Source organism: Gavia stellata, chromosome 22 (genome assembly GCF_030936135.1).
Source record: "Gavia stellata isolate bGavSte3 chromosome 22, bGavSte3.hap2, whole genome shotgun sequence".
Lineage (NCBI taxonomy): Eukaryota > Metazoa > Chordata > Aves > Gaviiformes > Gaviidae > Gavia > Gavia stellata.
Window position 1 is genome coordinate 1,420,297 of NC_082615.1, and position 26,540 is coordinate 1,446,836.

The window sequence follows — 26,540 nt, forward strand, 5'->3', positions numbered from 1 at the left end:
GTTTATGTTGGGGTACTCTGGTTACAGTAAAATTTAGTGGTTCTTTTTGAAGCAAATAGAAAGTCTGAGAGAACTCAGAGTGGGTTTAGAGAGCTCAAAAATAAACAGAGCTGTGGCCTGATTGTCTAGTATTTGTAAACAGGCCCTGAACACGGCTCATATGGGAGAGGAGCTTGTGAGCAATGGGGAAATGGTGAGGAGGAGACTGGAGAATCACAGGGTAATTTGGGTTCTGAGGGACCTTGGGAGGTCCAACCTCCTGCTCAAAGCTGGCCCGGCTCCGAGGTCAAACCAGGGTCCTCAGGGCTTTATCCAGACTGGTCCTGACAACCTCCAAGGAGAGGGACTGCGCAGCTCTGCCGGGTACCTGTCCCAGCGCCTCACTGTCCTCACAGGGAAGAGGCTTTCCGTCCACCTGGCTGGCACATTCTGCATTTTAACTTGTTGCTTCTCCTCCTCCTGAGACGCTGTGAGGAGCCCGGCTCCGGCTCCTCACGGCCTACCTCCTAGCAGGTACTGCGAAGCCACAAGGCCCCACCAGGCCCCCTCGCCCGCGGCCTGCCCGCCTGGCCCACCCCTCGCAGGCTCTGGCAGGGCCCCGGAACGGCAGCTCGCCGTGGCAGGAGCTGCAGCGGGTTCAGGCCGTGCCCCGGCGCTGCTCCGCGGGCCCGCCACAGCCCCGGGGCTGCAGCGGCACAGCGGGAGGGCCCGGGCGAGGCCGGTGGAAAGGGGGTGGTTGCTAGGCACCCGCGTTGCTAGGCACCCGCGAGGCGCCACTGAGCACCACCCCTAGCGTGATGGCAAGCAGAGAAGTTCCGATTGGGTAAGACCAGTCACGTGAAAGCGGACGGGGGCCGGGCCGGGCCCGAGAGCGGCGCCTCAGGGGCGGGTCGGCTGGAGCGGCTTGTCGCTTTTCATTGGTTCGCCCGCATCACATGGGGAGGGAGGCCGCTGACGCCGCTGCGCGCCTATTGGCGGCGGCCGGCGGGCGGTGCGCGGCGGGCGGACGCGCGCGCGGATGTGGGCCCTCGCGCGGGCGCTGTTGCCGGTCCTCGGCCTTACGCGGCGGCGGCGGCTGGCGGCGGGCTGGGCCATGGCCGAGGGCTCCTCGGCGGCGCGGCCGGCCCGGCGGCCCAAGGACGTGCCGCGGCATGTGTGGGCCCGCGAGAGGCGGCGAAGCGCGGGCACGGGCCTGGCGGGGCCCAACACCGTCTATGTGCAGGTGGTGGCTGCCGGGAGCCGCGACGCGGGCGCCGCCGTCTACGTCTTCTCCGAGTTCAACCGGTGAGTGTGAGGCCGCGGGGACTCCCCGCCTGGGCTGGGCCCGGGTCCCCCCATCCAGGTCTGACCCGACCCGCTCTTCTCCTCAGGTATCTCTTCAACTGCGGCGAGGGCACGCAGCGGGCCATGCAGGAGCACAAGTAAGTGGGGCCAAGTGGGGGGGGGGCCGCCCCGATTTACCTCCCCGGGGCTGCATCGGTCCCTGCTCACCCCCACCCACCCCCCATCTCGCCCCTCAGGCTGAAGATCTCCCACCTGGACAGCATCTTCCTCAGCCGGGTGGCCTGGGCCAACGTCGGGGGGCTGCCAGGTGAGTGGGGGGGGCTGGCTGGGTGCCCCAGTGGCAGTCTGGCACTGGTTCCTCTTGCAAGGTCCAGCCATAGGCAGCAGTTGTCTAGGCCAGAGATGGTTGCTTTGCAAGCTGCCTGATGGGTGGTGTGTGGGGACGTTTATGTAGCAGTGGAAAGAGGAAAAGGGCTGTCAGAGCGGCTGGGTTGCACGTGGGGCTCTGCGGTGCTTCCAGCCGCAATGTAGTCTCTGTGACAGTGCATGCGAACACTCGGTGAAGAAGCGCTGTGTCCCCGGCATGCATGGCTTTATCTTCCCAAAATCTTTTAGAGTGGAAGGCATTACCAGTGTTGCATTGCCAGCAGGGAGCTGTTCGTGAGTCAGACTAATTTGAGTTCAAAGGGACCTGCAAAGGTTTCTGGCCCACCCCTGTCCTCAAAGCAGCGTGAGATTAGAACAGATCGCTTAGGATCTTAGCCATTAAAATTCTGGAAATCTCCAAGAAAGGAGATTAACAATCTGTTCAGGTAACTTGCTCCAAATTGCGACTGTCAAGATCTGTAGATATTTTATTTATCTGCAGAGAAAAGTGACTTGTCAAAACTGCCACAAAGCTGAGGCAAAATCAAATCTGCATGCGAGTTCAGTTTTGGCCTTCATGGAGAGGCCCAGCACTCCTGGGCGCTGAGAGGGATCTTTCTTCTGTGATCTACCAGCAGTTAGTGGGGCTGTGGTAAAGCTGTTTCTCTGCTTTCTTTTAGGTATGATTCTCACGTTAAAGGCTATGGGACTTCAGAGATGTGTTTTCCTAGGGCCACCAAAGCTGGTAAGTAGGGGAAGCTTGCAGAAGGGAGAGCGAACCCTTCAAATGTTAAAGCTTACCTTGGAATTGGGGGAGCTGGTATCAAAGGCGTGAATCATCATACAGGTGTAAAATGCTGGTCTGAGTTAGTGCCAGCCCGAAGGTTCTGCCACAAGGGCTGGCTTTAAAAAGCAAACTTCTTCAGTTACACACAGGACAGCATCAGACTTCTGCTCCTTAAAACTGTCTTGTCAGCTAATATTCTGGGAAATCATATTTTTGAAAAAGGCCATCCTTGGTTCTCCTGTCTGCTCCCTCCCCATTTTCTTTTAATAGAATCTCGGTCTCTGATGTCCTGCTTAACGCAATCCTTGCCAGCCTAATGCTATGTCCAGGCTGAAAATTTCCAGTCCTCAGCATTGCTTTATTTCCTTGCAGTATCTGCTGACTAATCATACTGATGGAAGGGATGGGGAGAGTGGTTCTTTATTTTCCTTTCTTTTCCTAAATGAGTAATGCCCACAGGAGGTGGGACACCTGCCCAGTGCTTTCTGGCTGGTTGTGTGCTGCCCAGTTTTTTCCTGACTGGGCATTGAGCCTTTGACTTCACTGAAAGTAACTGTAACTCCTGAAAGTGGTGCTTGTAATTGAACTGCTTGGGCGTGGCCTCCTGATACACTGTCTCTTTTCCAGCAAAACTACTTGAAAGCAATTCGACTCTTTCCTGGACCCCTAAAAAGGATGGATTTAGGTATGTAGGTCAGTGATATGTAGCTAATATGAACTTGTAACTTCTTTCTGTTTCAGCTGTAGCCAAGGTTGCATTGAACAGTAACAACTGCAGAATAAATGTCTCTGGTTTAGAGCCACTCAAAGAAAGTTTTAAAAATTTGTTTTGATCTGATACACTGTTTAAATTCATCACAAGAACTGTCTGGAAGAAAAACAGTGTTTCCAGCTCTGTTTCTGGTAGGCTGCTGCCAGTCTGTCCGACTAGTAAACAGCATTCGGTTTGAAAGCACTGTAAAGACAATTTGCTTCCAGAGACTGCCAGAGGACTTGCTTACGGTGGTATCATGGACTAATTTTTGTGGATGGTGGGCTTTTAAGAACTTTAATTATTCATTGATCTTTGCAGCTGGGCAGAGAAAGGGAAGGGGGACATCCAGCAGGTTTTGTTTAAGAAAGAAAAAAGATATTTTCCTTATTTAAATTTTTGTAGAGTATGAATCTCTTCTTATAAACTTGTTAATGTCAGTTTCTGATCTCTTTCCAGCTGTGCAATTGCATACAGAGCCTGAGTATAAGGACGAGACAATGACAGTCTACCAAATACCTCTTACAGGTGAGCATGTGATGCTGTAGTCAGACAGAAGAAGCACTTCTTCAGCAATCATCCTTAAGGCAGTTAAAGGAGCGGCTTCTGTTTGCAAGCCTGAGTAAGGAGAGGTTTATTAATTTGCATGTTTTACTCGGGAGATGGATCTCTTTCAAAGAAACAAGACCTGCTGACTCAGGGCCTTGGTTTGTTCCTTTAGGTGTGGGTGTATAAAATGACATGTGAAACATCACTGGATTTGGCTTTCTTAGCCAGCTGAGTTTTCTTACTGCTGGAAACTGTGATACTTAAGAGTACGGGCACAGACTTGACAGAGTTTAGCAATTTTGAGAGAATCTGAAGGACCTGGATGACGGACGGCTCCTGAAATAAGTGACTAGAATATGCAAGAGCAAGTCAGACTGGGGGGAAGAGCTCTGTATTCTGGTACAATTTAAACGTGGCTGTCATGGAAGAGGGAATGCTACTCATGCTTTTCTTGTCTGTCCCTTTTGATTGAGTGATCTTTGTCTGGTTTTATCGGATTTGGGACAGGAAAACCACTAGCTGCTGAAAGTACTTTGCCTCAGAGTCCTGGAGCATCAACCCAAGGTGGAAATAGCCCTAAAGGGGACACAGGGCATGGATCCCCAAAAGCGGCACAGCAAAGCTTGGAGGAGGGCAAGGAAAAAGAAAGCCCAAAGAAAACAGGTGAAAAAAATGGAACGACCTTTTTAAGTTTAATGAAATAATGCCAAATTAAGGATATGCATTTGTCCTTCAAGCCGTTTGCTCTCTGGAAGTGAGGTCTGTAGAGAAGCTCAGCTGAAGGATTATATGGAGCAGAATGAGTTCTGGTACTTTGGAATTTGACACAGAACTAATAAGGCCTAGAAACTGGACATGATTCCTACTTGGAGTGTGATTAGTCCCTGTAGTAGTTTGTCCCTGGCTGGAGTGGGTGCTCCAGCCTTTGTAATTTAATTACAAGTGGCTGTCGGGGTTGATTATTTTTCAGTCTTGGGCTTTATTCTGTTTTCTTGTAGCTGAAACCATGGGCTCTCTGGCCTTAGGTGCTTGTAACACTTTGCTGCTGGGCTCCAAGTCGGCTGGATGATACTGTTCCTGTTAATGCTTTAGCAAACATTGGCACGTTAAGAAAAATGATAGTCAGTGATAATTCTGAGGAGTTTTGCTTTCTTTTACAGGTGACGACCAGAAGTGTGCAAGCAGGCATCCTGATCTGGTGATGGCTTTCCTTTGTAAAGTAAGCTTGGACACAAAGATCTCTAGATCAATGTGTAATAGAATGTAGAACAGAATAGAGTATTTCAGTTGGGAGGGACCTACAGCGATCATCTAGTCCAATTGCCTGACCACTTCAGGGCTGACCAAAAGTTAAAGCATATTATTAAGGGTATTGTCCAAATGGCTCTCAAACACTGACAAGCTTGGGGCATCAACCACCTCTCTAGGAAGCCTGTTCCAGTGTTTGACCACCCCCTCTGTAAAGAAATGCTTCCTAATGTCATTAGGACTCTTCATCTCATGAAATAGATTTAATTGGAGATAGCGTTTTCAAGCACGACTTTGAAGCCATTTTGTGATTTTACTTTTCAAAGGTCAGAGTAACTGTAGCGTGAGTAGGAATGTGTAAAAACTAAAGACATTTTTTTAGAAGTGTTCTTTATAGAGCAGCCAGTTAAGAGTATACAGGTTCCATTCTTGCTTAATGCTTATAGTAGGGAAGTCTGTCCTGCATACTTGGCTAAAGAAGGGAGCAAGAAGCAGTAGTGTGATCTTGGAAACCAGAAAGTCTAGGAAAAAGTTTTTTGGGGTAAATTGGACTAGTGGCTGTGGAACTGAAAAAAATTAAAAACAAAAAACTTTCCTTGGCTTGTGGGGCAACACTTAAATTGGAAGTATGTGGATCTTGTTTCCTGGCTGTCTTTATTTGGCTGATAATCCTGTTTTATTTAACTCTTTTCAGATTCACCCAAAGAAGGGAAAATTCCTAGCAGCTAAAGCACAGGAGATGGGCCTGCCAGTGTGAGTACAAGATCCCAGCCTGGGGGATGGGGCAACACCAGGCATGTTGATGTTGGCAAGCTAAGTATTTCTATGGCCTTGTTTTCAGGGGAACTCCAGCCATTCTTCCCATAATTACAGCTCTCAAAAATGGGGAGAGCATCACTTTTGAAGGCAGAGAGGTAAGATATATCTGTGATTTCTGCTGTGGCTTTGCCATCCTCCCTCCTCCACTGGCCTCCCAGGGTGACAAGCTTTTTGTGCAGAATGTTTTGCCTACCAATAGATATTGGTACATGGTTTTTTTTTTTTACACCCATTCCTGAGGCAAGGGTTGGATGATTGGTTGTCTGCCTATTCCCTCTCATCCCTGCTAAGAGATTGGCATAGATTTTGTTGTTTTTGAGCTTTGAGTGGCTACTTTTGGTTAGTGACCAGTCCCTGTTCTAGGCCCAAGTTGTTGCTGAATGTGGCTCCTGTGGGGGAAATGTCTGGAGCTGTTGTAGGGGTATGATTAGGGAAGTACGCTCTGAAATGAATTAATTTGTGAGTAGGACTGTACGTCTGCTGTTTGTCAGAGCTTCTTCATCTCCCCTTCCCAAAGCTGATACAGGTCTAGGAGTGAACTAGTGGAGTTAATGCTTGCATGTTTTAAATCTGGGGTCTGGATGCCTGTGTAGCTATCACTCCCTCCTTCCTCTATTTGCACCTCTTAGACCAGAAGTTGTTCAATGGTTCCTGTGTGCAGGGTCTTAATCTCTCAAACACTAGTCTGAAGTGAGAAGCAAGTCCATGTCCCAGATGATCTGTAAGTGAAGATCCTAACCTGGGAGATAGAATTGACACATCTTTGTGTCATAAGAATTTCACAAAGCCTTTTTTTCTTAAGCATGCGTTTTGCTACCATCTGAATTTGCTGTGGGAACCTAGAAGCTGCTAAAATTCCCTTCCTTATACTAGGTTTGCTCTGAGACCAGGGTTGGGATTTGTTGTTACACAGCAAAATGCAAACTTGTGTAATGAGAGCAGAAAGGGAACAAGAACTGCACTGGCTGGGTTCACTGAGCATTGAGAGCACCTGCTTGGAGTTGCCTGCTGGGGGCTGGCTGACAGAACAGCTGCCAAAAGAGTCGGACGTAATGATGTGAGAAGGGCTGTGTGTATAGCTTGACTGTGGTGTGATCTTTGTGTATCTGCCTGCAGCTCTTTCCTGAAGACCTGTGCACCCCTACTGATCCTGGCCCAGTGTTCATTGTGCTGGAGTGTCCTCACGAGGGCTTTGTGGATGCTGTCTGTGAAAACGAGACCTTCCAAAGGTAGTGGGGCTGGGTGACCTGGAGTGTTTGGGGGAAGACATCTGTGCCGAGCTTTGCCGAAGGGAAGTTCTTGTTCTATTCTAGATGTGTTCGTTCTTGTGGCCGATGTCTGAGCTGTTGAGCACTGTTAAGGAGCTAGAGATGCAAGAAAGGACTGGTGGTGCATTTTGAGGCCTTCAGGAAAGGCAGGCCTGTGCAGTACCAGTGAGGTTCTGTAACTGTGACAGGCCTGTCTTCCCTCAGGGGCCTCCTGAGAAGGAAATGGGCACTGGTGTCTTGCAGGGGAGCAATGTAGAGACTGCTGCTTCCTTGTGTGGTGGAAGCCTGGACTGCATGTAACATCCCTGTAGGGCTTGTGCAGAAGCATGTTAGGCTTCTGCAAGGCTCTGCAGATGTTGTTGCTCTTGGAGGAGAGGAACTGCCCTGGGGGGAAGAGTGGAGGTGTCAGCAAATAGCGGGCTTGAGCCTTGTGGAGCCTTGTGCCTATCGTGATGTGGAGCCTACAGCTCCTGGGCTGTGCCCTTAAAATCTGTGCTCTGCCTGCTTCAGGGGGACCATCTCTGGTAGCACCAAGATGGGAGAGGGCAGGGGATGCCAAGGTGATAGAGGACTGAAGCGCAGGTATTCTTTCTGTATCTGAATGTGCCCCAGGTACCAGGAAGGGCTTCCTGAGAACCAGGTGGCCTTGGTTATTCACATGACTCCGGAGTCAGTGCTTCGAGACAGCCGCTACCAGCAATGGCTGGAAAGGTATGTGATCTTCTGATTACTTGGTTTCATGTCACTGTTGGGGAGCAGCGTGTTCTTATGGTGCAAATGTTTTTCCAAGAGTAGAAATAGCTGTTGGCTGACAGTAGGGCTCTGCCGGCTTAGATGAGGTTTTAGTTAATGGCTCAGGTGTGCACATATGCCTAACTCTTAACACGGGGCTGAAGCTGTTGTGCATGTTATTGCCCTCTTACAGATTTGGACCTGGAACTCAGCACTTAGTGCTCAATGAAAACTCCTCCGCAGTGCACAACCCACGCAGCTACAAGATCCAAACTCAGCTGAACCTCATCCACCCAGAGATCTTCCCTCTGCTCACCACCTATCAGAGCAAGGTAGGCCAGGCCCTGCTTGCCTGTGTACCTCATGCCCCTGAGCCAGGAATGTGTTAAATGCCACTCTTCTCCCTGTAGGAAGAGGAGGCTGTGTGTAGTGTGCCCATTGTGCGAGGAGAGTGCCTCTTGAAATACCACTTCAGACCACAACAGGAGTGGCAGAGGTCAGTGGGAATCCTTGACTTACCAGTTTTTGGGTGTTGGCTTGAAGCAGCTTTTCGGTGTGAGTCTGTGCTGAGGGAGGACACTGTGTCAGCATCCTTTGCAGATTCTTACTGGCAGCTGTGCTGGGGTAGCTTCTAAACTATCATCTGTGTCTTGAGGGGTGTGTCCCTGTCCCTGAAAGGCTCAGACAAAGTGTAGGACATGGATGAGCAAACCACTGAAAACACCACCTGGCCGGTGGTTTGGAGTGTTGTTTCTGCCCCTTGCTCTTGTAGCCTCATGTGCTCCTCTGTCCTTTGCTCTGACCTCATATGCTGTGCACCCAACTGTGGCTGTGGAAGAACAGATGGTGGCAGGGAGAGATGTTTTGGGCAGCGTGGTGAAAGTCTTATCAGGCTTTTTGGGTCTTCAGATGGTATCAGAGCTGAAAGCCCCAGGTGGTTAAACAGTTGCAGACTTCTCCACTGGTGCTTGCTTTGTGGGCAAGTAGGTGAAGCTGCTCAATGAGGATCTTAAGGGCAGGGGACCATGTGGTGCAGGGGGATACCAGCTGCCATGGCTCAAATTTCTGGCTTTGTCGGGCAGAATAGGAGGACCCAGATGCCAAGAAGAGTTTAAGTTTCTCTGCTTAAGGTTCCTGAAGGTCTGTAGTACTGCACGTGCTCTGATGCAGGACCAGGATGCAGATCCCTTATGCTTTTGAGTGCTTCCTGGATCCCTTTGGGGTGGTTGTTCCTCTTCCAGGAGTCTCCGTGCTGCCTTGCAGTGCCCTCTAGTGTCTGGCAGCTCTCTGGATCTGGGCAGCACAGGGGAGCATAGTGCGATTCCAGGAGCTTCTCCACTTTGGTGGAATGATTATTTCTGTGGTGTGGCTCGGCCCAACCAGGCCTTTTTGGTGCACACCACACTTGTGGATGTATCTTCCTCACCACTCAAAATGGAGCTTGGAAGGAGCATTTGACCTTTTGTTGTAAGGCTGTTTTGGCACAGTAGTTTGACACTTTGCTCTGAAAAGTGCTGTCTTTTCAGTTCCTACCCTGCCCCATGCTGATACATGGCCTGTTCTTTCAGAGATGCTGTGACTGTTTGCGATCATGACACATTTGTTAGTGAAGCCTTGGATCTCCCTGACTTCGAGACTCGTGTGAAGGAGTGCAAAGAGAGCCTGTCTGCTATACCAGGTAAGGGTCAGCAACTTGTCTTGGATCAGTGTAATGGGAAGTAGATGGTCTTGGTGACCCACTGCTTTAGCGCCTAGACAAAGCTGTGAACATGCAGTTTTCCTGCTGCCTGAGAGGTGCTCTTAAGTCCTCCTGGAGCTGTGCAGAGGACAGGCTTAGTGCAAACTGAGTTAGCTCATTTCAGTTGAATTTACACAGTCTTGTGCTTCTGGTTTTCTGCAGGTTTGGGGATTGAGCGCTGTTGCGGGCAATTAGAGACAAAGCACCCATGTGTTACTTCTCTGAGTTGACCAGAGCTCTGCTTGTGTTGAATGCTGTCATAGCAGTCACAGTGCAAGTCCCTATGTCTGGGAGAAGTCTTGCTCTAGAACCAGCTCCCTGTGAGGCAGTCTGCTCTGCATTTCAGTTGTCCTGTTGGCAGTGAAGCTTTCATGGTATGGCACAGCACCGCTCACTCACTATCTGGATCCTAATTCCAGGGAGAGTCGAGGCACTGTAGAACAGGAGTCAGGTCCCTCTTGAACTGCCAGCTCTGTCATGGGCAATGAGCAGAGTCCTTGTTTGCCCGCCTTTGGATATGCAGTTAGGCATTGTGATGTGTTTTCTTGGTGTTGTTCATTCTGTCTCCCCTTGTAAACCTTGCTGCTGTAGGAAAGCCAGAGGCTGAGGGAGGCAAAAATTAACTTGCTGGACATGTAGACTATGGAGTTACTAGGCTGCTGAACTAAATGGTGTCTGACTGGACAATATGTGGATAACATTTACTTACAAATCTTTGTCTGTTTTCTCCAGGAAATGTGGGTGCTTATCCTGAAATTGTGTTCTTGGGAACAGGATCTGCAATTCCAATGAAAATCCGAAATGTCAGTTCCACGCTGGTAAATACCAGGTAAATCCCGATGTCACGTATTCTGTTTGGAGAGGCTCGGTGTCTCAAGGGGATGTTGCCCGAGGGCTGTTTTGACCAGTGTGTTGATGACACAGGGAGAGTGCCCCTATAGTGGAGGCTGTACAACTTCAGTTTCAGGCACCTGTCTCTCTGTAGGTGGAGAAGACTTGAGAGCCACCTGTAAAGCCAAACATTTAGTGTCTTCATTCATTTTACTGTCTGTCCCAAGGGTGTGTTCAGCATCAACATGAGACCAGAATGAGCTATGCAGACAGAACAGTCTTTCTAAAGCCTTGGGTAGTAGGACTGGCGTAGCATTTAGAGGCATAGAGCACTGAGAGCTCTCTGCCTTCCAACCCAAAAGATCCTCCTCCCTGAATGGGCCCTGGTCAGAGCTCATATAGTTGCTGCTAAATGTCTTTGTCACTTGTCTTGCCAGCTCTACCCGATCCCTCCTCTTGGATTGTGGAGAAGGAACGTTTGGACAGCTCTGTCGCCACTATGGAGAGCAAGTTGACCAAGTTCTGTGTAACATAGTAGCTGTGTTTGTGTCTCACATGCATACTGATCATCATTCGGTAGGTTGAGTGTGTTGCAAGGAGAAGGGGTTCTGTGCAGGCATGCACTGTTTGGGATTCAGATGTAGCTGCAGCTGATGAATGTAGGCTGCCCTGATGTCAGGGCTGCACTTCCTCTCTGCGTTCCCCAGGCACTACTGAATCTGTCTGTGTTTGCAATTCCCTCTCCCTTCCTGTTAGGGGTCCCTGCAGACTTGCCCGGATTGTCCAGAGTTGCAATTTTTTAGCAGTGTCCAACCCAGCTTCCTTCAGTTCTTTGCAATAAATAGTCATGGAAGGACCAACTGGTCTCTTCTATATTGGGCCTGATCAGGGCAGGCGGTTTGCTGGTCTGCTGTCTTGTGTCTGGAAACCACACTGGGTCTGAGATGTTGGGTGGAGACTTTCTGCTCTCTACCCTTCTTTTGGGAGCAGACACAGCAGCACTGGAAAAGGCTGAGGGGCTTGTGTTGTGGGCTGCTGGCCACCAGCTTGGGGGCATAAGCAGTGACAGTGTTATAGCAGCTCTGCAAGTTGTAGTTATTAGAAAAGCAGTAATCATATATTTTTGACTATAGGTTTTCCAAAAACTGCATCTTGCTGAGCTGCGGTAGCACTGTTGCCTCTTATGCTCCAGATATTTCTGACTACAGCTTGGTGTCTTGTTTATTCCCCTTGCAGGGGTTGTTGAACATCCTGATGGAGAGACGGAGAGCTTTTGTAAGTAGTACTGTTGTTTCACTGCTCCTGAGCTTGCCTTGGAGTGAGGGCAGGGGAACTTCTGAGTAGTGGAAAAGCACCGTTATTTCCCTAGGTGTTTCTTTTCTGTGATTTGGTGTATACCTAGTACTGATTTTTTTTTCCCCCTGCCTTTGCTTTTCCAGGCAGCCCTTGGTCAGGCTTTCAGCCCTCTGTTTCTGGTAGCACCTGAACAGATCATGCCTTGGCTACATGAGTACCACAACCACTGTGAAGAGATTCTCAGAGACATCAAGTGAGTGTTCTGTGCGGTATGTGGAGAAATGTCCTTGCTAGGTCCTTGTTCAAGGCAAACTACTGTCATTCATTCCCCCCACCCCTTTGTTGAAGGCGACTCTGACTCCTTCCACTGTGTGTAGAATTAGGATGTGTAGTTTGCGAAGGGGAGGATAGGGTTTGTTACTCAGTTGTGCTACTTAATATAGGCTTACATGCAGGCTTTACTTTTCCTTAGGAAAGGGTATTTGGGCATGTGAAAAAAAGATTCCTAGAAGAGTATTTGACAGTGGGGAAGAAGTGGTGGGATGAGTTACTGGGGCACTGGGTAATGAAAGCAAGGGGGAAAACAGATGGGTGCACAAAAATGTCTTGTTTGTAAGGCACTGAACTGAGAAGGAGAAATAGGCTGCTTAAAGATAAGGTCAGGTTTTACTTTGTACCTGTCCTTAGTTGTCTCTTCTCCCCTCCCTCACAGAATGATTACTTCCCAGTCTCTTGTGAAAGGCTGTGAGAACATCAAACCTAAAGCCAAATGGTTTGTCAGTTCTCTGTTAGAGAACTACGACTTGGCTGAGGTAAGCTCATGAGCTGGCAGGGTCAGTTGCTATGAGGGGCAAGAGGCGACCTGAGGTCTAACACTTATATCCTTGTTCAGTTTCAGACTTGTGAAGTCCAGCACTGTAAAAATGCTTTTGCATGTTCAATGATCCACAAATCTGGCTGGAAAGTAGTCTATTCTGGTGACACAATGCCCTGCACGGCCTTAGTACAAATGGGTAGGTGACAAAACCCCTCTGCTTGAAGAATCTCATGGACAAAGGTCTCGAACTGTTAGTATCCGAAGTGGGCACCCCCAAACCCTTGGTGCTATGCCAGCAACACAATGAGGGGCTAACGGAGGGAGATGAGAGTTGATGTAGGCAGTTGAACTAGTCTATATTCAAGTGAAGGTTGAATATATGATTATTTACACAGGGAAAAATGCTACCCTGCTGATCCATGAAGCAACGCTGGAAGATGGCATGGAAAAAGAAGCAATAGAGAAGACACACAGGTGGGGTGTGTTCTGCTGTCAATCACTATTAGGAAGGTAAAGTTGCAGAGCTTGGCTTTGTCCTTGGAGCTGGTGGTGAAGGACCCAAGTCCTGTAGATGGTTCTGGTGTGCGTAGAGCTTGTCAGCACTAAAAATGGTGTGTTGCTCATTGCACCAGCTCTGTAACTCTCACAGCTCGTCTGAACGTCTCCAAAGAGAGATGGGGGAAGCTTTTTAAATGGACAGTAGTAACTCTACAAATAGACTAGCCCAAAGGAAAGGTCCTCTGCCCGATTACATTTCAGGACTAAGCTCAGGAGGTAAGAGTCATGATATCCCCTGCAGCTAACCAAGCAATTAAAACTCAGTGCTGCAGCCAGTGATACTGAGTGCTGCCCCCAGTAAAAATGGGGAGACCTGAGAGCAGCTTCTCAGAATTACATGTGAGTTACAGTGCGAGAGAGCTGGAGTTGCTGACACCCCTGGGACAAGTATTTGAAGAAGGCCCTGTCCCCAGTTTGTGAAGCTCTTAACTGTAGAGCTCCAAGCAATTACAAGCTTTAGAGCTCCAAGCAATTACAGCTGCTTTCCTGCACTCAGAGTCATTTGGAAGTCAAGAGACTTTCCACCAGTGCTGGTGGCCAGAGGAAAAGGTGCCTGGGTGTGCCTGCAAAGAGCAGGGTCACCTTGTGCTCAGCAAGTGTTACGTAGTACCTTGTGTTGGCTGTTGGTGTGATGTGACCTTAGGTGCAGAGCAGCCTGACCTGCCCCATTGGAGGGGCAGTGCTAGCCAGCCTGTGTGTGACCAGGGTCATACACGGTGCCGTGTTCCTGTTCCTTTTGCAGCACAACCTCCCAGGCGATTCGGACTGGGATGAAGATGAATGCAGAGTTCATCATGCTCAATCACTTCAGTCAGAGATACGCCAAGATCCCGCTGTTCAGTGAAGACTTCAGCGAGAAGGTTGGAATTGCATTCGATCATATGAGGGTAAGCTGGGAGATTTGAGCCAGACTGTAGGGAAGATTTCAGTGTTATTTTGGGATGGCTGCTCAGGAGTTAAGTCCTCCACATGTAATGTTGCACCGATACACCATCACCTTCTGAAGAGTAATCTCTGAAACAGCTCCTTTTACTGCTGGCAGCAGACATCACCAACATGGGGGAGAATGGGTGGCACAGAGTGAGACGGGTGCTGCTGGTTCTTGAGAACACAAGTCCACGCGTAACATACTGGGTACTTGCCTCGTGTCACCTCTATTCTGCGCATGCTACTCCCAGCTTGAAAACCTAATTTTGCTTCCATTCCCACTCCCTTCTCAATTGCTGTGCTGCTTTAATGGCTTTCTGCAAAAGACGTCCAGGAGCCAAAAGCTGCTGCCATTGGATTGAATGCAGTCATAGCAGTTGAGAATAGCTCACTAATCAATCAAAACTTGTACCGTGTCCACATCGTTTCTTGTAAATGTATAAATAACTTGGCATATGGGATCTGTGGACTGACTGCTGTAGGGTTGAAAATGATATCCTGCCCACTAGTGTCAATGCCGCTGAAAATCATCACTGAAGTTAGGGCTCGTCTGTGCTGGGTGCTGCACAGAGGAAGAGGCAGTGCCCTGCCATCTGAACAGGCAAAAGACAGGGGAGGAGGAAGGAAAACAGAAAGCAATTCTCATGCAGGTGTTCCTGTGTCTGATGTATTTCAGGTACGTTTTGGTGACTTTCCGACCATCCCGAAGCTCATCCCGCCTCTGAAGGCTTTGTTTGCGGATGACATAGTAGAAATGGAGGAGCGGAAGGAGAAACGGGAGATGCGGCTTCTGAAGGAGACTGCTATAGTCTTGGACAAACTGGCTGGTGGTGAGAACAAGGAAGAGCCACGCCAGAAACGGAAACAAGCCAAGAACCATCAGGAACTACCAAACAAGAAGCTTAAAACAGTAAACTGAAAGAAACAAGGCTGAGAATTCTCTGCTCTCTAAGAGGTGCCTTGCTCTTCGCAGGCCTTGGGAGCGTGCAGTGCCGAGGGCTGTCCGTGGGCACCATGGAAAAGGGGCTGGCCTCAGCATCTGGGTTTGCTTGGTCATGAGTGGATCTCCGTGGGCTGAAGCTACCAAGCATGCTGTTAGCAGCGCGAGTCCTTGTGGTGACAGTGTCTGCCCATACAGTTCCTGTTCCTGGGTCTCACCAGTCCACGTGTCACTTTTCTTTTAGCCAAAAGTTCTTCTCTGAACTGTTTTAATTTTTGGTTTTATGCTAGAAGCTATTGATAATGTAACAGCAGCAGCTGTGACCTTTGCAAGAGATCAGGACTGAGAAGCCCTTGAGGGGCTGTGGATTTGCCAGAGTAAGGCAGTCAGGTCTCTGGGTTATGAGGAATGTAACTAGGTATCAGAACCCAGCTCATAGGAGGAAACTTCACAATAAAATGGGACCCAGTTAATTTTTAGGTTAATTTAGGGATGTGAATACTGCTGTGTTCCCATTTTATTTTGGTTTTCTCAGCTGATTTTTTTTTTCTCATAAGATCAGTTTTCCAAAACCTTTATTTAGAATCTGAATAAACCACTCAACATCTTACAGGAGGTTGTGTTTTGTCTGGATTGCTAATGAGGAAAAACAAATACCTGAATTGCTCCGGAGAATGACCTTGGTTGGCTCTTTCTGCATTACAGCATTGGTGCAAAGACCAAGATCTCACCCTGGTGCTGGAGCCTCATGCCTGTTCTGGTTGTGTGTCGTGCCAGCAAAATCGTATCTGCCTCTGCTACCCTACTGCCAGGAGCTTCACTTGTCAGTTCAAGCTGGTAACAAGGGGGGGGTGGCTTCTGAATGGCTCCAGAACAGACAACGGGGACTTGCCTGCAGCAGATCCCAGTCCTGGATGCAGGGGCCAGGAAAGCTAGCAAAGCAGGCGGATGTGGGGAAGGTCTGCAGTTAAGAGGAGGAGTGTTTTCAAGGCTTCTGTGGGTCCGCTTTGCTTCCTTCCTTACCAGTCCTGTAACTGCATGTGTTTGTAAGCAGGGGGGGAACCTTTGCCCTGTTTCAATTAAGGAGTTCGTTTTCAGAGCCAGCTCGAAGGCACGGGGCCCCAAGTGCTGCTCAGCAAATGATACCAACACCTATTAAAGATTTAAGACTTCATTCTAAGGTGATGGAAAATGAGGACACCAAGTGGCAGCAAAGCATCTTTTGTTGATTAGCTGTGCTTTAATATTTTGCTTGTCTAAAGAGGAAACTGGGTATGACACAGCTAAGTACTAGAAAAAAAGGTTTTTAAGAATAGTGGGGGGCTGCGGAAAGACTAAGCAAGTACTTGTTATTGCGCAGGTGTAAATAGGATCACCTTGGCGTGCTGGGGGAGGGCACGGTTACTGCTGTGGTGAGACAAGCAGCCCCGGGACTGCTTCTTTTCGTAAAAGTAAAGAGGGGTCTTTGTTTTATAAAACAATGAACCACTTCTCCCGTAAAAGTACTAATGAAATGCAAATACAGCAGTGTTAGGAGACCATAGCACACAAGGTACAGCTCCAGGTGGTTGATGCAAGTACGGTGGTGGTGTGGAGCAACATGATAGGTGGTGGTGAAAGGGACCTGCCTGTGCCTGGTGTAGAAACTTGACCCAGGCCTGTGCTCATGAGCTTCCCCACTCAGTGAGCCGGAGGGAAAATTGCTTCTGGGGACCCCGGGCCGTGCCGGTGTAAGGAAAAGCCGGACCGCGACCACTCCGGGGAGGCTGCGTCTCCCAGCCGAGCTGGGGCCGGCGCTGGGGACCGCCCTCGGCTTCCCGGCAGGACACCGGGGGCGGCTCCTCGGAGTCCCCCTCCTGCCCGGGGCCGCGTCCCCCGGGCAACGGCGGCTCCTCCCCGCAAACACCCGCCGGTGCCGGCCCGATGGAGGAGGAGGCGGCGGCGGCGGAGCCCGGCGCCGAGCGGCTGGGGCGATGCGCGGCGCGGGGGCTGGGGGTGCCGGCGGAGCGCTGGGAGCGCTGGGCGGGCGGCGGGGCGGCGGGGCCGCTGCTGCGGGACTTCCTGAGGGGCACGGCGGGCCCGGCGCTGCTGGCCTGGCGCGGCCCCGGCGGGGAGCTGGCGCTGGGGCCGCCGCCGCCGCCGCCCGCCGCCGCTCGCCCCAAGGCGCTCTTCTTCCTCCGGCCCCCCGGCGCCGGCCCCGGGGAGCTGCTCTGCGGGGACCTGCCCGCCGACGCCCTGCGGCACTTCGCCGCCCTCGTGGAGGAGGTAAGGGCCGGGCAGCCCCGGAGGGGGTGGCCCTGGGCGCTCGGTGCTGGGTGAGCCCCGGCACCGACGGGTACCCCGGGGCCGAGCGCCGGGACCGGCCACTGCACGTGGCAGCGGGGAAGATGTCCACCCCTGCAAAGAGGGTCCTTGGCCTCCCTCCTGTCCCTGCCGATGCCCTCATACCCTTAACTCTGCCCTTCACAGCACCTCCTGGCCCACGGGGGTCTTTAGAATTCATTTAAACCTCTCAGATCCCGATCCACATCAGCTCTGGGCCTGTCCAATGGTGGTGTTCCTGCGGGACTGATCCATGTTACGGAATCACAGAGTGGTAGGTGCTGGAGGGGACATCTCGAGGTCATCTGGTCCAACCCCCTGATCAAGCAGGGCCACCTAGAGCTGGTTGCCCAGGACCATGTCCCGGTAACTTTTAAGTATCTCCAAGGATGGAGACTTCACAACCTCCAAGGGCAACCTGTGCCCGTGCTCAGTTACCCTCACGGTGAAAAAGTGTTTCCTGGTGTTCAGAAGGAGCCTCCTGTAGTTCAGTGCCCGGTTGCCTCAGGTGGGCTGACGTTTCCCAAAGGGATCTTCAAGAGGATCGAGAGCTTTCTCTTTCCTGTGCTAGTAGCCTGAACCAGACAGTGTTTCTTAATTTATTCCTGATGGCCCCTGATCTGGAGAAGTCTCAGCAGTGAGGCTGTAATGGGAGAGGAGCTGCTTGATTTGAGAAGCTCCGGTGTTGCTGTTGGTATATTAAGATGGTGACTGATAGATTGGATTCCCAAGAGCAGGCTGCCAGGCTGGTGTCACATTAAAAGGAATGCAGTTTCGAAATTTGTCTGTCAGAGTCCCAGGACTTTCACTGATTCATTCATCAGAGCCCCAGCAAAAGGACTTGCACTAAGCAGTTGCACAGAAATCGAAATTAGTTATTTTACTGAAAGCAACAGAAACAGATTAGAGATTGCAACTGATAAATTCACTAACTACAATAGTGCTACTAATTAAGGTTAATATTGCTAGCAAACTTGATAGTAATACAAGAACCCGGGGATAACTTTCACCCAGAGGGTGAGAGGCGCAGCGCTTACCCAGAGAGGCGTCCCTGCCTGGGGTGGAGGAGGAGAACGCAGCCCGTCGACTGGTCTGTCAGGTATCGAGGTTCTTCTCTCCCACTTTAACAATCATTTTCTCTGTCTTTTATCCCCAAAGCTACGAGGTTCCCCCCCGCCATATGTGACGTGTAGCATGATTTGGGTGGAGAGACGAGTGCTATAGTTATATATGTTTAGCATGACCTCTGTAATCTTCATTAGCATGTGCAGGGGTGTGAGTTGTAATATGCATTTCACCGGTAATGAGGCAAAGGTCAGTTATTGGACATGAAGCCTTTCGAAGAAACAAAGGACCCCTCAGATTCCTGTTATTTTACTGTCTTTGCTGACCACAAGCAGGGCTGTCCTGCCTCCACAGGGCCCCCTCCTTATCTGCACCCTGTGTTAGCCAGGCGAGTCTCCACTCCCCCGGCTCGCACAAGAGATACCAAGGGCAGTCTTTAGGGTTCTCTGTGCGCAGGAATCCCACCTCATTATTCAAATTCCACAACTGGTTATCTTGGTTTTGTGGGATAACGCATTATGTACACTGGTAGCTTTTGTTTTAAGGTGTTTGATGAGCCCCGAGGTCTTGGTAAGTCTGCACAAACAGCGGTTTTTGCATTGCGGCTTTGTTTGTAAACGATGGCAGGTAGCATATGATAGGGATTGTAAACACCATCTGCTACAGAGAGATTTTGAGGTAGGAACACTTTAGAAGATCCTGTTAGATCCTGCTTTCTGGCTGCCTTCAGCAGTTAGGATTGTGCATCCTGACTGTGTGTTTGCAGGCTTTTCTCTGCCCCCCCCCGCCTGTGCAGACAGACGTGGCATTTCCATAGGGAGAAGATCGTGCCTGGGTTTGGTCCCACTTTCTTCTCAAATTTCACTTCAAGGAAAACAGAGCGGCAGTGCTGGGTCAGGAGGATGGGGTGGGTCTGCGCGAAGGTGAAAAAGGTCTTGAATTTCCTGAGGCTGGTGACAAGCGTTGCTCTTCCTGCTGCACGAGGACTTCTTGCAGAGTCTTTTATCAGAGTTTTTTAGGGCAGACTTAGAAGAATTTGTCCAGTGAAAGAAATAGGTTGTGTCAAACTTTCTGTGGGTCGTTCAGGACATCAGGTATAGACACAGCAAGACTGTGTCTTTATTCAGTGAGGAAGTGCGGCTCACAGCTGGGCGACTTTGTCTGCTTGTCGCACTTAACTCTTGTGATGGCTGGAGGGAGCACACCTCTGCTCTGTGGAGCTGGGGCTTCATCGTGAGTCCAATTATCGTTTTAACAATCAAAAAGAAAATGAACAGCTATCATTTGACTGGTTACATTACTAGCATTAGCAGTCCGCGAGATTTAAGTAAAGGAGACAAATCTTGCTAATAATGTAGCTAAAACTGTTGCAGGTGAACTCAGCAGTATCTGCCTGTGTTCCCTGGGGTTGCGCTCCCCCTCCCCACGGCCCCCTGTGCCTGCTGATGCCGGCCTTCCTCAGGTCTGCAGTGCCAGTCGTGGTCACAAAGAATCTTCAGCATCCTGGGATGGCACCGTGGTGGTGCTGGGCTGCTTTATTCCTTTTCAATTTTGTGTCCTTTTGTAGCTATTTTTATACCTTTAGCTTCCCCTGAGCCCAGTAACACAAAGGGCTGTTGTTTGTCACCAGGGGCAACCTGGCTTTGTCAGGCTGTTGCCACAGGCTGGTCCCAGAGCGGAGCCAGCTCGGGGTGGGTGATAGACACGCTGTTGCTATCACAGCTCAAACAAGCCAAAAGCAACTCAGGTCCAGGCAAGCCCAGCCCAGCCGTGAGACCCCACGCTGTCAGGTCAGTACAAACCCTGGGAACTTTCACTGGTAAAGACAAAAATCATACTTAGTGGGCTGCGACTTTGGAAAATAACCTAAAAAGTGGCTGTGTTCAAGACCTGCAGTACAGTTGGGATGGGACCTAGGTGACCCTCACCAATGGTAGATCCCAGGAGGTACCAGACCTTCCCTTTCAGCACACTGGGGGCTGCTGCCAAAGGCCAGCCTGTGGGTTCAGCACAGCCCTCCTAGTCTTGAAAGGCTGCTTGAAGCCCCTGCCCCTGCCTGCCTCCCCTGCCCACTGGCAGTGAACTGGGGAGCAAGCACCAGGAGGTGTTGTGAGGGCAAAGGGACAAGAGCCCATGGAGCTGTCTCTAGATGCAGGTTTGAGAGGCTGGGGGAGCCGGAGGATGGGGCTGCCCACTTTGTCTGCTGGTTTCCACCCTTCTCAGCTGCTTGGGTTCAGGGGAGGGGGTGTACTAGTATACAAAGTGGGCCCGTAGAGAGGCCCATTCATTGTCATCTGCCTTTGTTTCACATAGGCAGGGAACTGCTCAAGACAGTAATGAATATGAGTCTCCAGGCTTGGCCAAGCAAGGATCTCAGAGCCTGGTGGCCTGTCTGTCTCCTGCAGCACTTTTTTCTCCATTGCTCTTTCATGACTCCTGCTATAGGTGATTGTGCCCATCCTGACAAACCAGAAGAACCATCAGGGCTGGCCACAAGTTGTGTCACAAGACATTATGCGTCATGTCCACAACCTAAAAAGTACTGTTTTCATGGTGGTTGGCCAAGTAAAGGGCAAGACCTTGCTGCCTCTTCCAGCTGGCTTGGAGGGAATTGAGGATATTGATCTGGAAAACAAGAAATCGTGAGTACCGTCCTTTGCTCTCCACTGGGTTTTCTTCTGCTGATGCATGTGCTGTGTCTTCTGGGGATCCTCCCGCCCCAGTCATGGGGACTCTTCTTGCTCCCTGTCATCTGCTGCTTATTCAGACTGCCAAGATGGGTGTATTTTATTCTACCTGCTCTCTAGTTTATGGGTTGTCTTTGGGGACTGTGCACCAGTACAGGCAGGAAAAGCTCAGGAAGTGCTAAGGCATGTGGCCACACAGAGAAGCAATAAACTGCTTGAATCAATGAGGAGAAAACCCAAACCCTGAGGGCAAAACCTCTCCTGTTTTCCTCATGCCAATGAACAGGAAGGCAGAAGCCTCTCTTTTTCTGGCTTCTGTCTGCCAAAGCATGCTCCCGAAACGCACTGTTTCGAAGTTAAATGACTCGCTTGTTAGTGATTCATGCACTCTGCTTGGTCAGGACTATTCTGCCTCCCTTTAAAACCAGATTTATCATGCAAAGGTACAGGAAAAAACACCTGCAACTTCCTGCAAGCTCCAAAACTGTTTATGGTCCCATAGAGAGATTTGGAACCTATTGCATCTGTCCTCCTGGAGAAGTAGGGTGGCTTCCCAGACAGCCACTGCATTTCCTTGTGCTTCTCTTCAAGAAGTACATGAAGGACTTTGATAATTTTGGTTCTCTCCATTCATAGTTAGACCTCCCTTGTAGCTGTCATGATTCTGAAGTTCACTTATAGTCCTTGAGGGACAATCCCCAGGAAAACCACCCCAGATTTTCTGAATAGTTAAAATCATAGAATAGAATCATAGAATCATTTAGGTTGGAAAAGACCCTGAAGATCACTGAGTCCAACTGTTGACCTAACACTGCCAAGTCCACCACTAAACCATGTCCCTAAGCGCCATGTCTACAAGTCTTTTAAATAATTCCAGGGATGGCGACTCAACCACCTCCCTGGACAGCCTGTTCCAGTGTCTGACAACCCTTTTGCTGAAGAAATTTTTCCTAATAGCCAATCTAAACCTCCCCTGGTGCAACTTGAGGCCGTTTCCTCTTGTCCTATGACTTGTTACTTGGGAGAAGAGACCAACACCCACCTCACCACAACCCCCTTTCAGGTAGTTGTAGAGAGCGATGAGGTCTCCCCTCAGCCTCCTCTTCTCCATACTGAACAACTCCAGTTCCCTCAGCCGCTCCTCATCAGACTTGTGCTCCAGACCCCTCACCAGCTTCGTCACCCTTCTCTGGACACGCTCCAGCACCTCAGTGTCCTTCTGGTAGTGAGGGGCCCAAAACTGAACACAGGATTCGAGATGGGGCCTCACCAGTGCCAAGTGCAGGGGCACAATCACCTCCCTGCTCCTGCTGGCCACACTGTTTCTGATACAGGCCAGGATGCCATTGGCCTTCTTGGCCACCTGGGCACACTGCTGGCTCATCTTCAGCCAGCTGTTGACCAACACCCCCAGGTCCTTTTCTGCAGGGGCAGCTTTCCAGCCACTCGTCCCCAAGCCTGTAGCATTGTGTGACCCAAGTGCAGGACCTGGCACTTGGCCTTGTTGAACCTCATACAATTGGCCTCGGCCCATCGATCCAGCCTGTCCAGATCCCTCTGCAGTGCCTTCCTACCCTCGAGCAGATCAACACTCCCTCCCAACTTGGTGTCATCTGCAAACTTACTGAGCGTGCACTCGATCCCCTTGTCCAGATCACTGGGCAGCCACGGGAGGCTGAGCCCCATGTGCAGCCGGTCTTTATCCTGCAAGGTGTCCAGCAGCTGAGGAATTCCCATCCTTTGCTAGCTGATACGTCTGGCAGGGCGCTTACAGTGCAGCTGGGGGTAACTTCCACCCGGGTCCTTCCAAGAAGCCAGGTTGGTGCCTGAAGCTGGGTGTGGAAGGATTTTGACTGTTGCAGTGCTTTGAGCCTGGCCCAATCCAAAATAACCGAGTGTAGAAGGTCCATAGAAGCAGATGCATTTGCAAATCATGTTGTCATCGTGTCTGGGCTGCATGCTTGCCCGTGTGGGACCTCAGGAGATCTGTGAGTTGAGTACAGTGGAATTAGTCACTCTTCAGACAGGACGTGGTGCAGGTAGGATTGTGTGAGAAGTTACTGCTTCCAAGGCAGTGGGGTGACCTGTCCTCAACATGCCATCCCACTTCATGTAGTTTCTCTCTGAGTTAATGACTGTGGGGAGATAGAACAGATTCAGGGAGAACAGTACAGGGAGAGATAATCTTGCTGGAGGTATGGCTTTCCAGGTCAGACCCTGAACCCAAATGGATCTGATGCGACAGTGACCGGCTGTGCAGAGAGGTGGCAACTGGCTCTTCATTTCCACCACTTGTTTTATGAACAATATGTTGTTGCCCACACTGCTGCAGAGCTTCATCCTTTTTCTCCAGGGTGTAATTCCTGTATTAAAACAATGGCAAAATCTTACAGGTTTTGATTGTTTTGTGGTTTTGAAATGTGAAGCTAGACTGTAATCTGTAAAATCCAGCTGCCCATGGGGTCATTTGAAGTAGATCCAACTCAGCAATGCACATCAACAAGTGGAAAGCAAAGTTGAATGCGTGGTCTCTTTTCTGCAGCCTGGAGCTGATAGATAAATCTCTTGTACATGCCACTGAGTCGGCCATCATAGACTGGAGCTACCAGATCCAGGAAGCGCTGAAGAAAGAGTCTTCAGAGCCTCTCCTGCAAGGCAGCAACCCTAACCCAAAGGTGGAACTGGAGTTCTGGAAGAACAGGTACCCTGGGCAGCCTGGCCATGACATGGTGGTCACTGGCACTGGTTTTGGGTGGAGGGAGAGAGCTGGTGACAGATAGAGCTACTTCTATGAGTTGAGAAGAGCAGGCTGCCTCAGGATCATGTAAAGACTTGAGCTAAGGAAAATTGCTCCTGCACATAAAATAATAATGATCTGCAAAGTGCCTGGAAGGTCACTGGGCAGCTGGCTGTGGTTCAACTTAGCCCCAGCACAGGGGCTACACTCCAAGGGAATTTTTTTGGAAACGCTCTTTCCGTCACTCTTCACCAGGAACGAGCCACAGGAATAAGAGCTGATGGACACTCTCTTTAGAGCCTTCTGGAAATGGTGTGCCTCAACTGACCACTGTTCATCTGTCGATGCCAGAGGGGGTTTAGATGCTCAAGAGCTAGGGAGTGGAATTTCCTCCTGCCCTTTGAAAACCTTTGTTGGTTCGGGCTGACCCAGGGCAAAGCCCTGCCTGCTGGAGAGCTGTCGCTAATGCCTGCAGAAACACCTAATGGCTTCTTTCAGCAGTGTCCTGCCCGTAGCAGAGCTGCTGCCATACTGAAGCCCAGCACTGTCTGTCTGTCCTGTAGGGTTTGTCTGTGCCTCCTGCAGGAGCTTCCTCCCGTTTCCTTTCACTGTTGGGATTCAGTCTGTGTGTAGCTGGAGGAAATCCTGAATTGGGCCCAGGGAAAATGGATGGTGTGGGGGGACAGCTGATGCTGCCCCAACGTGGGCTTGTAACGTGTCTTGGTTGCTGTAGGTGTGACGACCTGGGATGCATTTACAATCAGCTGAGAACGAGGAAGGTCAGGAACATGATGGAGGTGCTGGAGAGAGTCGAGAGCAGCTACGTCCCAGCCTTCAAAGCTATGCTCATGGATGTTGAGGCAGGTGAGATACTGGGGCAACTTCACCCTAGTGCTGACTTCTGACCTTTGTTCATAGCCTGGTGTTACTGTTTTCAAGCCCAACGTGGCTGTAACGGCACTGGTCGTTTTGAGTGTTTGTTGTTACCATGGGGACTGCAGCCTTACTTCTGGACCTCTCTCCGGTTCATGGAGTGGAACTGGGCTGCTTGTGCTTGATCTGATGCTTTTGTTTCCAGGCTGGGACAAGCTTGACCGCTGGTCTGTTGAGCCAGACCCTTCCCAAAGGTCAGGGTGACTGGATTTGGGAATTCACTATGCTGTAATAAAGCATGTGCATTAATCCAGCAGGACTCACCCCAACTTTCACCAGCTCCTCTGGTGTCAGTCTGCAGGAATGGGGGTTCAGGGTAACAGGACAGATCTTGCAGCTAACTGAAACTACTTTGTTAGACTGTCATTTCCCAGGCTTCAGCCCCTGCAACCCCAACCTCCTTGCTAAGGGAGCAGCGGTTTGCACTTTAGGATGGGGACCTTTGAGCATGAGGATTTCGAGGCCTCTGATGAAAGCAGGCAGGTGTTGTCACCTGTGTTACAGGAGAGGAAAGCAGGGTGCCTGCAGCTGCGCACGAATCCAGGCAGAGCTGGGCAGGGGCAGAGCGCTACATCCTGCGTCGCAGCAGTGTGGTGGGGAGGTCCGTTACCTGTGAAGGGGCTGCAGCATGGGGGTGAGCATGACGCACGGGGAGCATGGCCCTCTGTCCCCCTTGTCTGTCCACATCCCTGTCCAGAAACATCCTTCCAGGGTTGCAATGTCTGGCCAGCCCACAGCTCTCCTGGGCACCTTGTCAGGGAGAGATTGTTGTAAGGATGCTGGTGTGGTGGGTGACCTGCAGGTGCTGGTGTGCATCAGCAGATCTGCCTTCTCCTCGCCCTTATTTTGCCAGTATGGGACAATGCAGTCAGACAAGAGAGCTTTGAGCAGAAAAAATGACAAGATTGCATTTCCCAGTTTAGGGAATTAAAGACTTCGTGGGTTTTTTCATTCATAAGAAGACTTATAAGGAAGGATTATTTTTTGCCTGTAGGTGAAGCAAAATTCTACCTTAAAAAATGCACTCTTGAATCAAACATCATCTTTTTTCTGGTGAACTTTGCTTAGGGGAGTTCAGTCCTGCCAAAGGAAACATTACAAATTCCCTTCCACAGTGAAAAACAGTGTAATCCTGCTGCTCCGTCCCCTATAGACCAACACGGCTGACCCTCTATGTCTATCTTCAACCCAGCTGCTCTCTGGCAAGACAAAACCATTCAGGCTTTGCTAGCTATGTACATGCTGACAGATAACGCTGTTCTTCACCCCCTCACGTGGAAACATTTAATCTATTAAGGATCTGTGTCACACTCTACACTGTGCAATTTATATGGGCTAGAGAAACACCCCTTATATAAGGAGCCAAGAGTACATTGTCAGACTAATTAGTGCTTTAAGGATCTAGACAAAATAAAACAAAAATTTTGGTTTTAATCCAGTTACAGCAATATTAACCCTAATTGGATAATTTGGACTATAATTGTTATTTCCATTACAACACAGATCAGATTTGTATGTACCTGCTTTTAAGTCTCTGCCCCCTTCCCTGGTGGTGTGCTCTCCCTGCTGATGTGGTGGTGTGGCTGTTGTCTGTCTTCTTTGCTGGGAAAGCAATGATGTTGATAGCGGGGGGTTCTTCTTCCTTGGTTTTGGGGCTTATTTTTATATGCATTCAAGTACTTCCATCACTTCTCTTCTTGTCAGTCCACGGGTTTAATTGCATAATGATCACCTGGTTTTATTAATGCTTGCACTCTGAGATAATTCTTCAGGGTAGAACCACACAGCTGTACAAGCTAAGCTAAAGCTTTCAACTAGTCAGACATTAGTCACCTTGCTGTTGACAGGTTTGCTGTCACAGCCAAGACAAGTGGGACCGTGGTCA

General features: G+C 50.1%; 2 protein-coding genes across 2 annotated transcripts in view; both read left to right on the plus strand.

Moving 5' to 3' along the window:
• Positions 1-1,084: 1,084 nt before the first annotated feature.
• ELAC2 (elaC ribonuclease Z 2) lies at positions 1,085-15,431 on the plus strand. Its single transcript, XM_059828078.1, has 24 exons — positions 1,085-1,284; positions 1,371-1,421; positions 1,521-1,591; positions 2,331-2,395; positions 3,065-3,122; positions 3,648-3,716; positions 4,245-4,400; positions 4,898-4,956; positions 5,680-5,738; positions 5,827-5,899; positions 6,921-7,033; positions 7,685-7,783; positions 7,998-8,136; positions 8,215-8,300; positions 9,373-9,482; positions 10,275-10,371; positions 10,811-10,949; positions 11,610-11,648; positions 11,813-11,922; positions 12,382-12,481; positions 12,562-12,682; positions 12,882-12,960; positions 13,787-13,931; positions 14,648-15,431. Exons 1-24 carry the CDS (start codon positions 1,094-1,096, stop codon positions 14,888-14,890), a joined length of 2,472 nt encoding a protein of 823 aa, XP_059684061.1. The 5' UTR covers positions 1,085-1,093; the 3' UTR covers positions 14,891-15,431.
• Positions 15,432-16,834: 1,403 nt separating this feature from the next.
• The window catches only part of DNAH9 (dynein axonemal heavy chain 9), a 215,543-nt gene continuing 205,837 nt past the window's right edge, over positions 16,835-26,540 (plus strand). The window contains exons 1-4 of the mRNA XM_059828377.1: positions 16,835-17,176; positions 20,744-20,940; positions 23,528-23,686; positions 24,456-24,586. Of these exons, the coding sequence (XP_059684360.1) occupies positions 16,835-17,176; positions 20,744-20,940; positions 23,528-23,686; positions 24,456-24,586 (829 nt within the window). The remainder of the gene's footprint in view (positions 17,177-20,743; positions 20,941-23,527; positions 23,687-24,455; positions 24,587-26,540) is intronic.